The following is a 17,622-nucleotide window of genomic DNA, read 5'->3' as shown; positions in this document are numbered from 1 at the left end:
CACACCTATTGAAATCATTGAAATGGTTTTCATACGGGCACACAACAGACCATATATTAGGTTTTGATCGGTATAAGGTTGGTTGCTTTACAAGCTTAATCCTAAATAGCATTAATTAATTGACACCTGGGTCATCATACAGTAGTAGCAGTAATAATTTAGATTCAAAGTGATATCCTTTATAGTGGATGACACAAAGTAAATAAAAGCTGCTGGAAAAAAGAAAGCATTTAAAATGAACCAGAAACTATTTTAATTACAGAAAACATCCCTCTGGCTGTGGCGCATGAGGCCAAAGCAAAATGGAGCAGTGGGAGCAGATTTGTTGTTTCCATTGATTTCTCTTTTCTGTCACCACATAATAACTTAATATATGATTAGGAAGAGTTATGACCCTGACACGAACACCATGGTTACACATTGTGTGCAGCGTGTTCACATGTCAAGGACTAACAAAGAAATAAACGGCATGCAGCTGATACCATATCAGAGGGGGGCTTTGAGGTTTCTCTGACTACAACACCTGTATAGTTGAAGAGTGACGGTATATCATTGATCATTTCCAGCCCATTTTAGGCACATCAATTCATCCAATTTAACACCAGGGCCATGGCCAGGATTTTAGAAATACTAAAGTCAAGTGTCCAAAGTCTCCAATGCTAACCATTATATCCTGTTAATGTTTGACGGACGACACAACATTTTATTTTCCATATTTGTTTTACATAATTAAACTGTTTAGAATCATATCACCTCATTGTATCTCAATTAATGATGATCTAGTTGAGCTTTTCCATCTAAGTGTATGTGCCTGCCTGAAACAGTAAATTGTAAACATTTACAAAGAAAGAAAACAACCTGATTCAGATTTGTAAACCTTGTTATGTTTAATTGATTGAATCCAGGATGCAAATACTTCTTCAGATCTTTAAAATCACCAGATTTCATTACACAATACTGAGGGCATGACCTCCGTGACAATAACATGTAGCTAATGATTATTCTCATTGTCGACTCACCTGATCATTAGTCCAATAAATGGTATTTCCCTGTAGCCTAGCAACCAACACACCAACACCCAAAGATATTCACTTAAGAATAATATACAACATGTCTGCATTTCACTGTTTAGGGGGTCGAGGTTAAAAGTGTACTCCTGTTGTCGACCCACAAATCAAGCCAAAAAGTGTAATACTGCCCAACCCCAGTTCATTTGTGTTTATTTAATGAAACATAACTTTATTTCACTTAGGATTAATATGACATGGGATTTAAACTAAATACACTGGAAAGCATTGCTGGTCACATTACTATAACCCTTAAGGGAACGCCAATTAGATTTAGTTTTTTAGAGTTGCTGAGTCCCAAAGAAATCTGTTGCTGATTAAAAACCGCTGAGCACGCAATAATGTACTATTTATCACGAGACTGTTAAATCAAAAATACCTTGTATTTATACAGGGGCCCATGTTAAAGCAAGACCTTGTAACTTTTGAATAACAATATGACCAAATGAATCTTCCCACAAATTAAAAGTTATTTGATCAGCCATAAAACATCAAGCATACCCATGATCACGTCACTACACTTAGGGGTGTTGTTGTTTCATCCTTACTATACTTTGTCTGATATGAACAGGAGCCTATGGCTAATGTCTAGTAATTGATCAATTAGTCAATACATGTCTGTTTCATTTTGCCACCTTTCATTTTGTCGCGGACCACCATGACCCACTGTGGGGGTCCATGGATTGCATACCTTCTCTCGCTGAGAAACACATATTGTTTGGATGATTGACAGGATGCTAAACAGGAAAGGCTATGACACATGAAGGAGGTTTCACAACCGAACCTTACTGATTGAACCACAAAGCAGCAGCTGGCAGAAGCAAATTGTTTTAACAGCATGCATGGATGCACTGATGCAATACATATACTGTCTGTCTGTCTGTCATCCATCTCTCACACCCTTACAGGTACAGTATCCTCCTTCAACAGTGAATGGGAGGGATGCATGTTTTATGATTCATGTTAATGCATCTGTTTAAGCAGCTCTCTCTCTTTCTCCTCCATCCTCTCTCCTCCCTCCCTCTCCTCCCTGCTCGTCCTCTGCAGGCCTGCTGCTCTCTGCTGCAGAGAGAGGAGCTGCGTGACGTCAGTGAAGGCTGGAGCGGTTCCTTGGTTGAAGCGGAAAAAAATGGGGAGAAGATTGCGAGGTGAGTGAGACGCACATTTCTTGCCTTTCTAAAAAACCTCCTCTTCCCATCGCAATTGTTTCGGTGCGCGCGTGTCTTTGTGTGTGTATGTTTTCAATTATCGCTTCATTGATGACGCTGCTCCTGTGCAACACATTTATGCAGCGAGTCCAGCGACGAGCCAGTGCTGCTGTGAAAACAGGAGGAAACCGGGTACATGCCAACCTGTCGCCCTTTGGCACAGCTGCTGCCATCAGCTTCGGTGTGCGTTAACCTAACTCGAGGCCTGTGAGTGCATTTAAGTCATTACGGTGGAGCTCATTGCTACATTATGACATGTTGTGATGCCGCGCGTCCACACCCACTTCCACATGATGTGCTGCTCGGGATTGATACATGTGCAGTGCAGATATGAGGATCAGTGTGTTTTAGCGCTAAATGTGTCAATGTTTACTGTCACGGTCGATAGACAGGCTGAACAGACAGGTGACTTTGACCGGCCTGCATGGCCTGCATGTTTGGGGATTGTACCTGCAATGGCTGTATGTAGACATTCAAATTAGCTCTACTACAAGTTATATATGCTGCAAACAAAGCTGTTACCTGTTTGTTGTAGTGTAGTCCATGAATGCACCATTATTCCCATTAATTTAGCATACTACATGTGAGGCTATCTTCCTACAGTACTATTAGTATACTGTAGTGATAATGTTAGGTTTCTAAGATTCCTCTGGGCACCCTTTAAGAGGAAGGAGTCTAATCAAGTCATGACTTTAATATTCACACTCCAATAATAATATTCCCATGGGAGCCTTAAACTCTCCTGAACAGAACTCTGCTGAGGTGACAAACATTCAGGACTGCTGGAGTTTTGGGAAACTGTCATGTGACTACAGTGCATGAGAAATCTGACTCAGAGTCAGTGGGCCGTGGCCTATACACTGCTCTGTTTGCAGAAATCCAATGTGACCAAAGTTGGAGCAGTCATGCTGAAAAGAGGAGGAACACCTACTAGATTAGAAGGAGAACATACATATGTGTTGGTGGGATTTTGTGTGCTCAGTGGGATTAGATTTCACTACCATAAATTAAACTGTTCTGTACTGCAGTGTACAACTACAGTGTGCAGTCACACTGATTTATGAAAGCAAACCTGCAGTTTTCAGCCTTCATGTAACTGTCACTGCAGACAGATTGTTTCCCAGTGATCACATGTGAGGCAGGTTGCAGAATATTTTACTGTATATTGTGCAGTCAAATATGTGTTTTTATCCAGTATGTATGAGTGTGTAGCTCTTAGATCTGTGACAGTGAATCCTGTATTCATTACCCATGATCCCACAGCAGGTAGAAATCCTCTGTTGTTAAAAAACGTATGAATGTCTCTGTGCCTTTCTGGGACAGTGAGGAACGTTTTGTTTACTGATTCACATATATATTTCTGCCTCATTCTTGATAATGATCTTTTTATCTATCTATCCATCTATCCATCTATCTATGACTGATGTTAGAAAGTTACCACACATTTAAAGAATAGTTGTATACAAATTCCATTACAATTCCAAATTCCAAAATGCATAATTTGCAATTTCCTAACTCTTTCCAAGCCTATTTGCAGCTGCTGAAAACGTAATGTAATGTAAATGTCTCAAATTGTCCCAAATGTTTATTTTCATTTAATAAAAGGTGCAGTTATTTCTTAAAATAGCTGGCCTGTGGCACAGAGGAATCAACTAAATCATACTTTGGCTACACAGTCAATACTTTTCACTGGTGTCATGGGCAAATCAAATAATCTTCCACTGTTACAGAGGGCACAAAGTGATCTCTCTTGTCTTGTTTTGTCTGACCAACATTCCAACAACCAAAGATGTTGATACTTAACAGCGCAAAATCATCAAACCTCACATTACACAACTAGAGACTGTTTGTCTTTCTGTTGATGGAGTTATCCTTACAGCTTCAAAGAAGAATATCACATGCTTCATCTTTGAAAACAATATCACTCCGTTCTAGACAAATCAGGACTTGTTTTCAGATGGGTGCCTTATTTTATACTTGTTATTTCATTTGTATCTGATGTCATGCCACAAGTGTCCATTCTCTTGTGATCAGACAGTTTTTCCCTTTAGCTAATCATTAATTTACGAGTCACTACGTCTCTTCTAGTATAACAAGACAGTGTTTGTGCCCATGCACAGCTGGCTCAGGCACCTCTAAGCCGCTCTGTTATTGTTGCAGCTGCCTGTAAAATGGTGCTCGTCCAACCATCAAGGATCAGGCTCGTGGCCTAGGGCATTTAAACTTTTCTTACACTTTGTGACGGTCAAGAATAAATATGGAAAAATACTGACACTGATATGTTCATTGCACTCATCCACTATTTACTAACTCTTATTGTTTGAAAGGTTTTTAAAAACCAAAACTACTGTTCATATCATATCTTCATATGACTGACATGATATTTCATTCTATTAAAAAGCTATCTTATTTGAAGTTTCCCATCCTTATTATACGGGGTGCCATATGTCCAGTTAAAATAAAACATAATCAATCTGCTCTGATTCTCTTACTCCTCTACAAGCAACTTGAATATCATGCCGACCCAGGCTTGGAATTAATGAGTATAAGAGGACCTACGAGACAGTTGAAATGCAGCCACAAATCACAGAGGCCATTTTCTGCATCATTTCCCACACACGTCCTCAACAGAGGCAGCGTCCCCAGTCTTGTTTAGGCTAGCACAGGGGGCTTAGCGTACCCTCTGCGTACATAAGAGGCTTGTTTCTGTTTTTTAAGAGGATATGAGATACTCAGAATCTTCTCTAGCTCTGACACAATGAGATATTCTAACACTGCTTGCTGGTGGTGACAAATGTGGTATGATGATATACTATCATATATGAGAGGGGTACCTGCAATAGCCAGGTGTGGCTTAAATAAATGTTATGTTAACACGAGATATGCTTTTTTAATTGCTCTAATTACCTGTTGCTCCATATTTTTGTAATCAATTTCTTCATTAACAAGTCAGTGTTTGTCTAATCTCCCTTCCTTGTCTGTGGAAATGATCAAACTGAATATAAACAGAGCTATATGCATGCATGGACCCATAGTGTCTGTGTTACAGGGATCACAGAAGGAACCAGTGCTGTCAGTGTGTTCAAAGACACCCTACTGGCATGCATGTGTGAAGTATGTTTACTGGAGGATAATTGTTCCTGTGAACAGCCGTGTGGATCAATAGTAGACAGCGGTGATCCGGGTCGTGATCCTGTCCATCATCAGCTCATATTTGTGAAAGTCAATCCATCTCACTCTCTATCGCACCCCCGTCCTGACCTGAGATCCAATCACGTCACTCACTGGGTGTCACTGCAGTGAGAGATCTGCTGCTTTAGCTTTGTTTTGTGTTGAGTCTCACGGGTGGCAACTGAATGTCAATGCTGCTTCAATGTTACTATATGTCTTGCGTATTAATGAAGTAAAGTTAAATGACAGAGAGCTGCTTTATATTAATTGTTTCTGTAGACCAATTGGAAAAGGTGTGGGGTGTATTATACTTTAGGATTACACTTTGTAACCACAGGATCCGTTTGCACTTAACTTGTTACTTTAAACTCCTAATAACTGATTATATTTGGCAGCTTTGACTTGACATATCAGTACACTTTCAGTTGATTTGGTGAACTTCTTACCAAGATACATTTCTGGATGCTTTGTTAGAACTTTTTTTTAAAGATTAGATGGTATTATTACAGTTGCAAATACATTGCGATAAACAGATGACATTGCTTCCCCTCCAACTAGAAGCAGGATAACGTTTCTGAACTGCTATAAGGCAGCTTGTCAATTCTGAACAAGGTTCTAGTTCAAAGCTTTGTAAATGATCGCAAAGCTTAATTTGATTCTTTGATGGTTAAATTGTAGATAGTTGGTCATTTTAATTGGTTATTTTGTGAACATTTACTTTGATTCAAGATGTTAAAACAAATTGTTAATTAGTCTTTCTTCATTGTTTTTTTTTCTTAAATATCAAAAAGCAGATGTTAATATATGGAGAGTGTCATGGTAACAGTCACATCAGATTACGTGTATTTGTCCGGTCTTCTTCAAACGGGTGGCTCTTTGTATACATCTAACGTGATGCTGAGTCCTTTTCAACATGCGTGGTTAGTTTGCCCTCTGCTGTCAGGTGAGGAGCCCCTGGGATTGTCCTGTCATGGGAGTCCCTTTGCTTTCCTCAGGGCTAACACTCTTTGACATGCTCATGGAGGAGCCTGGAAGGTATTGGGAGCCTTACTAAACCTTTTACTCAGCGCCTAAATTGCTCCACACATTGTAATGTAGCCTCTCTTGGGAACATGTCTAAGCTTTGAAGGATTTCGTTAGTGCTTGCCCTCAAACTTGATCCTATTTGACTAAGATTTTGTTAGTCGATTCGTAGTTTTTTTTAATGCCTTTTTTTCATTCAAATTCACTTATTTTCTTATTGTAATTTAGTACACATTGTAGAATTAAAGCTATCATTCTGTTCGCTTTGCAGAGGGCTTGGAATATTTTCTTTTTTATTTACTTGGATATTGAGAACCACAACCAAAAAGTTGGATTGGGAGGAGCACATCGTAAACATGACAGATACCAGCAGTGAAAACAGCTCCATTGTTGAGGCGTAGGCTGACGCTCGTGTCACACCTCTCATACAGTCTTTGCACCTCCAGAGTTATATACAGTAGCTAGCTGCCAACTGCTACTTCCAGCTCAGCACTGCAGCAGAGAAGTGGCATGACTGCTATGATACACCTTTAGTTGCTCAGCCCCCAGCACTCCCATCAAAACAAATCTGTATCAGAGAGCACATGCATGCAGGAATAAATCCCACCTGACTGTGAGCTCCAGAGCCTCCTTGCCTCCGAAGCTGAGTGACATTTGATTTGACCTGGCCTCTTTAATATTTATAAATGAATGTAAACAACATTGATCAGTTGGTGTTCATCCTCCTGAGGTGAACCTTCCACAGTCACGTCATTAGTGCAGCCTGAGGGCCAGCTGATGTTTTTTGCACACGGTGCAGAGTGTAGGAATTTAGTTGCAATGACTGCAGAGCAGGCTGCAGTATCTTCACACACATTATGTAAGAAGTTGGAATTCAATCATGTATTTTTGTATCAAGAGGCGCGTTCACACCAAGTACTTTTCCCACAAAGGTTCCTGAGAACTCTTTAGTTCTCATGAACTAAGTACAGATCGCGTTCACACCGGAAATTAGTTCCTGGGGGTGGATTAGGCAAATGAAGCCGCTGACGTCACTTCTTCTTCTGCTTTGGGTTTACTGGCAGGCCGCAAACCACTTCACGGCGTATACTGCCGCCCAAAATCCCCGGCCAGAAGTCCCCGGAGTTAGGAACTGGCTTCAGTAGAAGCTGCTGGGACTCCCAGCAGCTTCTACTGAAGCCTTCCGAGTAAATCGCCAGAACGCCGACACCTCCTCATCTCCACCGCTCCCATGTTTTATTTTGTGTTGTCATAAATTAGTCTCTCTGCGTTTCTGCTCTGGGCTAATGCTAATAATGCAATGTGAGGATAATAAAATGGCGGCTTCACAAAAGTTTTTGGGAGTTTGACGGGGCGTGGTTTGCATTCCGCCCAGCCAATCAGACACAGGAACCTTTTTCTCCCACGAAAGTCCCTGCTCTTTCAGGGCTGAAAAGGGGATACAAAAGGTTCTCAAGAACTAATTTAGTTCCTGGGACTTTTTCGTGTGAACGCAATCGTAGTTCTCAGGAACCTTTGTGGGAAAAGTACTTGGTGTGAACACGCCTCAGCTTATTTTGCATCTATGCCTCTGGTAATGTCAGCTATTGTGGTGTTGTTTGGTATTTAGGGAGATCTATTAGCAATAATTGAATATACTATTTAAGACTGTTTTCATCAATAACCTTAAACTTAAAATCATTGGGGGTTTTTTAACCATAAAATGAGCCCTTCATATCTACTTAGGGAGTGGTCCTCTTCCACAGAGTACACCATGTTGCACCGCCATGTTTCTACAGTAGCCCAGAACAGACAAACTAAACACTGGCATGAGAGGTACTTTTGTATTTCACGTTAGCTGAAGGCAACTGTACTTTTCAAACACGCATAAAAAAGCTGTAGCCTGAATTTCAAACATTACGTTCAGGGAATTGACCATTTATAGAAAATGTTTTTGTTTAGATTTGGCGGGAAAGGATGAGCTCGCAAAGAATCAGAGCAACTGCAAGTATTCTGCTGGGAGAACTAATTCCTCCTTAATAAACACATAAACGGACCTTCAATCATAACTAAGTAAACTTTACAAAATATAACACTTTAAAGAGGAATTTTGGACAGCCAATTCAAGGGGGACGTCAGTGCTGTGCTTGAACTAACAGGTTTATCCTTTTAAGTAAGAGTCATGTCTGTAGTTCTCCTACATATTACCTAACATAAGTGGCATTGCTGGGTTGGTTGATGTTATGCTTAAATAATCTGGAATATACCTCACATCTCTTCTTTTGTATTACCTTTGGTCTGTGAGCTAGGAAATATCTTCTTTAATAACAATGATTTGAAAAACAATACCACACAACCAAAAGAAAAAACAGTTAAATAAAATCTCTAGGTTATTTGACCTACATATTTATATTCTCTGTTGTTTGTAGTGCTGACAGCTGTGCATATTTTACATCCAAGTATTTTTGCTTACAATAAAAGACAACCATTCCTAGATCTTAACAATCAAGAATGCATCACAAAATGCAACATTACAAATATTAATATTAAATACAGTGTTCAAAAACATAAAGCATAAGGGCATGGTCTGCCTGAAGATAACCTACTTTTAACTTTTGGACCACGGGTGTTCGCAGAAGAAATGCTTTGTTCTACTCGTGCAGTATGAGCAAAGCATTTCTTCTGCGAAACTCAAAAAGCGAGTGACCTTGGGAAGTTTCAGTCAGACAGCGATGTCCTGCTGCGATGGTTTGAGCTTGCAGTGATTGTTGGGGTAAAATATTAAAATATCTATAAGCATGGATCTGCAAAGCTTGTGTGTTGAAACTTGTGTTAGCACCGCATTCATTTAAATGATAACATCTTAAAAACAGCAGTGTACACAAACGTTTAGCTAAAGACAACATACATAGTGGGTACAGTTTTTAAATGCTTTATTTGTAGTGAGATTTTAAATTGTGTAGAAGTAAGATTTGCTAAATCCGCTCGAGATTTAATACCCGCTCCAACGTTAATGTTTCCAGCTGTGTCACAACAATCTCACTCTGAAGGCTGATGCAAAACCTAAACAAAGAAATCATATGAAGTACATTTGTATCTCAAGTATATGGAGGCCATATATACATATTTATGTCTCAAAACTATGATTGAGTGCTTATTTGTTTTTGATTAGGGCTGAGCGATGGATGTAATCAAATGGTTTATGGACTGCATTTATAAAGAGATTTTTATAATACAGCGCTTTACAATGTTTCACCCACCCACACATTGTTGGCTTTAGAAATCCCCTTCAGGCTGCTATCCATCAGCAGCAATCAGTGACCAGTGTATTTCTCATCTCCAGTTAAAATATATACATAAAAATATGGAAAACAGAATGAAATATCGCATCCGAAATACAAAATGATAAAAATGTCTTAATGTGTTGAACATGTTAAATACATTTTCATCCTCATAAAACATTTGGAGAGATGATATTTGGAAGAGTTTTAAACTAGTATACGTTTGTAGAGGACATATTATGCTCATTTTCAGGTTCATAGTTCTATTTTTTGCCTCTACTGTGACATGTTTACATGCTTTAATGTTTAATCCTTTTTTCCCCTTTATTTCCTAAACTTCTGTTCACCCTCTGTCTGAAACCAGAGCCCAGTCTGCTCTGATTGGTTAGCTGGCCGGCTCTGTTGTGATTCGTCAACCACTTAGAGATGTCCCGCCCCTTAGACCATCACCTACAATTTGTTGGATCGCTAGCCAATAGGAGCGTGCGTGTTACACAGGGATATCATTATGTGTCTGAAGTAAACAAAGGAGACCAATTGAGGCGTAATGATTGAGAAATTCCCTCTGGAGGGAACACAGGGATTTTAATCTTTGCAGACCATTTACACAAACAATTATAACACACTACAGGAAAAGCAAAAGCACAAAAGGGGCTCTTTAAAACAAAACATCTTAAAGTGGCTATGTGCTCTTAACAATGGATGAATTCATTACACGTTTTAAATCTTGCAGAATCTACAGTAGAACACCCTCCCTATCACCGTGACACACCTTTGCTCCTCTCTTAGTCTTCGTCATCATATCTCTGTCTATTTTAGAATATCCATCTGTGACTCCCTCTGTACCTCACGTTCAGAAACCTTTATCTGTGGAAAGGATTGTGGGAGTAACCCACTATAGTGTAGCACAGCTTAACAGTTACTGCCTTGATGCAAACAGTAAAATATCAAAAATAAATTAACCTTTAAAGTCATGAGTATGTTGTAATGAATCATTGCCAATTGAAACCCATGTTATGTTTTATTTAGGTCTGTATATCCATTGACCCTAATGGCTTGTTTGACCATCTCAAAGCTTTCATGGGATTGACAGATGATGAAAATGAGATTGTTACTGTTTCCCAACAAATAGTCTTTAACAAGTAGCTCAGTTAAAGAATGGACATAAGGAGATAGTCTGCTCAAGATTCAAACAGCAAAAAAACAAGCAACTATAGGGATGAATTTACTGGCCTGTCATGTCAGTCAAGAATGTAGCAGTAACAGTATCTGGATCCTTACTAATGACTGTGTATGCCCATCAGACCGGGACATACAGTACATAAATCAGAGACAACTAAAAACAGTAAGAAGAAGTACCAATACGCATATGTGTTGAGAAGAAAGATACACATACAGTTTTCTCTTTAACCCTTAGATGCATAAGTGGGTCTTTTTTGACCCGGTGAGGTCGTTTTCTTGAAGTATCTTTGTACAGTAATTACATTTTTTTTATCATTTCATATTCCAGCTATTCCTCAAAAAACATGTTTTGGATATCATGCCATTCAAATTTTTAATTTACATTTTAAGAAATTGTAGTTTTTTACTACCCCAAGCTTCCATAAGAGGGTAAAAAATGACCCGCATGCATTTTCTATGGGAAAACGTTTTTTTTTTTTTAAATGTAAAAAAATGTCTAAAATTATAAATAGTGAAAAATTAAATATAAAATATTTCTAGTTTGATCCAAAATATAATACTAAATATTATACAAGTGTTAACCAAAATGACAAAAATGGCATAAAAACATATTATATTTTATTTTAATACGGGTCCTTTTACAGTATGGAAGAGTATAGGGTCCAGTCACTCGTGCATCTAAGGGTTAAAAGAAATCAGTTATAATACTGTGCCTCTTTCTGCTAATTACTATGCAACTCTGTGATATTTTGCCATCGCACCAGGTGTCAGCTCTCACCATTACAGAGCTGTGTTGTGCATGTTAGTACCCAAAATAGTGCCAAGACACAGAACGTGGCCCTGGGATGGTGGCAGATGTGCTTCTGATCAGTGCCTGGATGACAAAGAAGCACTGAGAGTTTCCTGTAACCCTATATATTTCCTTAAAGGACCTCTTGTATCTGGTCGCACAGCTAGTCACTCTGCAGTTTGAAGTTTTCAAATATGTATCTGTTTTTTGGTCCCAGCTTATCAAACCAGGTGTCTAATATTTGTATTTAATCATTTATAAAATGGCTTTTTATAGAAAATCCCATAACTAAATAATACATATACTTATCATGACTTTCACACAAATTTAAAATAGGATATAATTATGAAGTGATGGTATTCTTTTACAGATGTGAATGTAAGTTCCATCATGACGGGTTGGTTGAGGCCTGAAACTGCAAGCGTAATTCTAGTGTTATTATTGTTGATTCTGTGATTGTCTCGTATGTTCACGAATTTCCCAACACTTTTCATTGTTTTTTTTTTAAAGCTTTTAAATTATTTACAACAATGTTGATCAACAAATGCATTCTTTCATTAATTTTTCAAGCACAAATTAAATGAAATCAGTGCTACATGTTCTCTAATTCCAGCTTCTCGTAAGGCACAATTCGCTGCTTCTCTTTGTCATATTTAAATACAGTACAAGTTTGTATTCCTTTGGGGTTTCGATTTCTGATCAGACAAAACAATACATTTGATGATGTCACTTTGGACTAAACCCAGTTTATCTCCCCGTGTTCTACATCAAATAATTGTTTTTTCTTGCAACAGGAGAGCATGCAGTTAGGGAAGATACTTTACTTTCAAGTCACACACACACTTCCACTATGCGTTTTCCCAATACAACATTAAAACCAGTGCTCTGGGATGTCTCAGCTGAGACCATTGGCAGGATGTGACATGTGGCTACCAAACAGCCTCACTTTCTTCCATTTCCTGCCCGGTTAAATACCTCTCCTCGTAATTTTAAACAGATGGGAATGCCTGCTGTCTGCAGTGTAGTGACTGGGCCTGTGAAATCCTCCTTTAATAAGTGGGCACAGTATGCCAGTACACTCCCTTTCCCAGCCTCACCAGACTTCTAATAACAGTCTCAGTGGCTTTTTGGGATTTCCAGTATATAAGCCCTCTGTGAAGAACGGTCTACGCATCTGTGATTTGTGAGAACATCGCCAATGTCTCTGCCTACTGCTTCTCTCATTATGAGCCACTGTAGAAAGTTGTGAGAGAGAGTCTGTTCTGGTTCAAGTGTCAGTCTTGGATTGGTGTACAACATCTGAGCTGTGAGAGTCCAAATGTTTAGAGACAGACTGCACACACTGTGACATTGGATTCACTTAATATGCAGATCATGTGGGAGGAAACAGCATCGGACACCAATTCAATGCTTTCATATTCTTATTTTGTTTTTTTTACAGACAAAAAAGGCAAATTACAGTAATATTGTATTTTGTTATAATTAGGGAAACTTTATGGTCCGGTCCTTTGATTCATGAGCAACACTAAACCTGGTAGGATTAGTGGGATTATTTCAGCAAAGTAGTGTTTTCAAGAGGTTAATAAAATGGTCAATGCAACATGGCATGATATGGCTATTTTACATTTAAACATATGTTTAAGTATCCATTTTAAGATGGGGATTTTCCAAATAGTAAAAAGAAACATGTATGTTTCAAGTAAATTTGAATAAAAAGCTGCTGTCTAATATCACATTTACAGTAAATCAAGTTGTTTTGGCATTAAGTCTATGTTATATTTCCTTTATATTTAAGATAAGGCTTTGCTGGTATACTACAGTATGATGCAATCTTGTCACTGTTTTAAGTAATGCAACTTACTCCGAAATACTGAACTGAATTTATATCCTGTTAGTTACATAGATGATCCAATGTGATGACGGCATTTTTGTGTGTCATTTTCATAGTGAAGAGCGCATCAGCCTCTTACCAGTTTCCAGTAAAGATAAGATATTGCAAATATAATTTAGCTTGAACAGAGAATTGCACTTTGATTTGAGGACCTGATGCAAGGGAACTACTGGAGGCTGACATGCTGACTTTTTCTTTCACCAGGGGCCTGGTAATTGGATAAAGAGTGATGCAATGCTTTTGCAGCAGCGTGACTCTGCTCAGCATCTACGTAGGAAATGATTAATGAAAATGATTGAAAATATGTCTTCAGCCATACTCTGGTCATAAATACAAGAGGTTGCTGTTCAGATATGAGGTAAAGGAACAGCAATTAATATCATGATTTTATTGTAGACTCATCTTTTCTTCACTTTCTACTGGGGTTTTATTATAAAAAGAAGTAAGGTGCTTTTTAAGGCTGACAAGAAACCGCAGATGCAAAAGTTGAAGAGGACACACCTCAGGAAACATATAGTGTAGTTTTTCTCTATTATGAGTAACCAGACCCGCTGGTAAAGAATTTAGTGGATTGTGAGCTGACCTGAGATTTCAGACGAGAAGATGCTATTGGCGCTAACAAGCACTCTCACTAATGGAGCCATTTCCTTTACCCTCCTCTCCCCCCTAGTCTTCCTCTGAGTCTTTCAGGGTACAAGTGCATGAGTTTGCTTCGCAAGCCATAGTAAAAAAAAAACAGGTTTCATGTTCCTCGACCACTAAACTTAAAAATATTCCTACTTAGAGTTCAGACACAGTAGGACACTGGAGTGATACAAATGGAGACATGGACTGGCACAGTTAAGAGCTCTTTATTCATTTGAAAGCAATCAATCAAATAGTCCTTTAACAATATATATACACTTAAACGTGAAATCTGACTTTATCCTTCATAGGACAATGTTGGCCGATCTTTGCCCCCTTGATTGTGTGTGTGATTGAAATTACCTGAATTTTGGAGCAGTTTTTTCCATTGCTCACGATTATTTCTTATGCAGAGTATAATCTGACTTGTATTCACATTTTAAAAAGAAGCATCAGAATACTGATTTCATGCTATCAACTTCATGAACAAATTGTTCTCTTTTATTGGCAGATGGCAGTTGCAATAAAACGTGTTAATTTGTGATATTTCTTTCCTCGTTTGAAACTGACAAATGGTTTATTAAATGTCTGCATAGTTGTTGGAATCCGTACAAGTTAAAGTAGCAGGATTAAGTTGGCCTTGTTGCAACATAATCCTTGATATAATTGTTTAAAAAAAGCTCTTCAGTATTTTGTTTTGCAGTTGCACTTAGATAAGATAAAATGATGGGATGAGGTAATTTGTTGGGTAGGATTATTCTTTGTCATCAAGAGTCTGTTACTTATTTAACTAGATTTCGTCCAAACCACAGCACTGAGAGTGCTCTTGTAAAGGTCTTCAATGACATCCACTTAAACACAGACAGTCGCAGAACTTCAGTGTTAGTATTATTAGATCTCAGTGCTGCGTTTGACACTGTTGACCACAACATATTACTAGACTGACTGGAAAACCGGGTGGGACTTTCATCAACAGTTCTAAATTGGTTTGAATCCTACTTAAAGGACAGAAACAACTTTGTTTCTATAGGTAAATACAAATCTGAGTTGACAAAAATGATATGAGTCTGTTCTGGTTCAAGCGTCAGTCTTGGATTGGTGTACAACAGGGGTGCCCACACTTTTTCAGCTTGGGAGCTACTTTTAAAATGACCAAGCACAAATGATCTACCTACAGGGCCAAACCACAGCACTGAGGCTGCTCACAACATATTACTAGACCGACTGGAAAACCGGGTGGGACTTTCATCAACAGTTCTAAATTGGTTTGAATCCTACTTAAAGAACAGAAACAACTTTGTTTCTATAGGTAAATACAAATCTGAGTTGACAAATATGACATGTGGGGTACCTCAAGGCTCCATCTTGGGGCCTCTTCTCTTTAATGTCTACATGCTACCGCTGGCTGAGATAATGAAAAACAACAAAATAAGTTACCATAGTTATGCGGATGACACACAAATGTACATAACCATTTCACCAGGAGACTATTCTCCATTCAAACACTGAGTAAGTGCATTGAACAAATCAATGACTGAATGTGTCAGAACTTTCTCCAATTAAACAAAGACAAAACTGAGGTAATGGTTTTTGGAGCCAAAGCAGAACGTATAAAAGTTTGCGCTGAGCTTCAGTCTGCAATGTTCAAAACAACAGATAAAGCCAGAAATCTAGGTGTGGTCATGGACTCTGACCTGAGTTTCAACAGTCACATTAAAACAGTTACTAAATCAGCCTACTATCACCTAAAGAACATATCTAGGATTAAAAGACTAATGTCACAGCAGGATTTGGAAAAACTTGTCCATGCTTTTATCTTCAGTAGACTTGACTACTGTAATGGTGTCTTCACAGGTCTCACTAAAAAATCTATTAGAAAGCAGCTGATTCAGAACGCCGCTGCTTGAGTCCTCACCAACACTAATAAAGTGGATCACATCACACCTGTTCTGAAGTCTTTACACTGGCTTCCTGTGTGTCAAAGAATATATTTCAAAATACTGCTGCTAGTTTATAAAGCACTGAATGGTTTAGGCCCAAAATACATTTCTGATCTTCTGCTAAATTATGAATCATCCAGATCTCTCAGGTCTTCTGGGACTGGTCAGCTTTCTGTCCCCAGAGTCAGAACTAAACATGGAAAAGCAGCGTTTAGTTATTATGCTCCAAATATCTGGAACAAACTCCCAGAAACCTGCAGGTCCGCTGCAACTCTTACTACTTTTACATCCAGGCTGAAGACTTTTCTTTTTGCCGCTGCTTTTAATTGAAACTGAGCGGTTGTGTTTCGTTTTTGGTTAATGAACATTTGGGGCTAGTAACCCCAGGGAATCAGTGTCTGGGGACTCTGTCCTGGCTGGTTTTCTCTGTGTATGCTGCTCGGGACGTATGTGCCATACAAGCGTACACAGCTCATGTTCGGAGAAACCTTAAAGAAAGGCATCAGTAAAATGGAACTTCTGTGTGAACTATTCATATCTTAAACTGCACTTGATGTTTGACCATGATGTACAGCATACATTTGTTAAACTCACCTTTACTTTCTTGCTCTGTGTCTAGGACCTCCGGTAGGCGGACCCTGACGGATGAATTGAGGACACCAGTTGAATGTTGCCACTATGTGTGGTCATGTGACTGAGCCACGCTCCTTCATAGCACATGGGATCTCTCTTCCTGCTACCCACTTGCCGTTGTCCCCCTGTTGCCCTGTTTTCAGCATGAGAGGATCTGTCAAACGCTTGACCTCTGTGCCCTCATACTGGCGCTGCGACTGTGCGGCGTGAGCCTCCCCCCCTCCGGCAGTATCTGCACGGCATGGCCTCTCTGGACCTGCCATACCGCTGTCCTCGCTGCGGGGAGCACAAGCGCTTCCGAAGCCTGTCGTCCTTACGTGCCCACCTGGAATACAACCACACATACGAGACCCTCTACGTCCTCTCCAAGTCCAACAGTGTTTGTGACGCTGCTGCTCTGCTGCCTCTAGTGGCCCAGGGAGCTCTCCTCGCTCCTGTGAACAGCAACGACCCTTTTGAGCCGCTGCGGCCCTCGGCTCTAAAAGAGCGCCGCTTCCCTTGTCGGGAGCTTCCTTGTGCGGACGACTTGAGTTTGACCCCGGCTAACTCCAACACTGCAGCCCGGTATATACCCAATGTGGAGTTTCCCCTGGGGGAGATTTTTATGAAGAAAGCCATGACATCTGCAGACCCTGGTCCCCATGGAAACCCCAACACAGCTATAGCGGTGGCAGCTAACGTAGCAGCTAGTGCGGTGGAGGCAGCGTATGAGGAGGGCTTAGCCAGGCTAAAAGCCCGGGCGTTTGAGCGGCTGGAGCTGGATGAAAGGCTGGAGAAGCTTTCTGAAGAGGTCAGTATGATCATTAAGGTTTTTAGAATTAACTTGGTTAGCC

The 17,622-nt window shown here is 39.5% G+C and overlaps 1 protein-coding gene across 3 annotated transcripts in view; it reads left to right on the top strand.

The window, feature by feature from the left end:
- Positions 1-2,143: 2,143 nt before the first annotated feature.
- Positions 2,144-17,622, top strand: part of fbxo41 (F-box protein 41) — a 59,835-nt gene continuing 44,356 nt past the window's right edge. For 2 of the 3 annotated variants that reach the window (XM_034084301.2, XM_034084283.2), the window contains exons 1-2: positions 2,144-2,215; positions 16,776-17,579. In XM_034084301.2, the coding sequence (XP_033940192.1) occupies positions 17,031-17,579 (549 nt within the window). In that variant the 5' untranslated portion in view covers positions 2,144-2,215; positions 16,776-17,030. Of the gene's footprint in view, positions 2,216-2,359; positions 2,483-16,775; positions 17,580-17,622 lie in introns of all 3 variants that reach the window. The other variant, XM_034084291.2, reaches the window with a different exon arrangement.

The sequence above is a fragment of the Pseudochaenichthys georgianus genome, chromosome 1 (assembly GCF_902827115.2).
Source record: "Pseudochaenichthys georgianus chromosome 1, fPseGeo1.2, whole genome shotgun sequence".
NCBI lineage: Eukaryota > Metazoa > Chordata > Actinopteri > Perciformes > Channichthyidae > Pseudochaenichthys > Pseudochaenichthys georgianus.
This window is presented reverse-complemented; position numbering and strand designations above follow the sequence as displayed.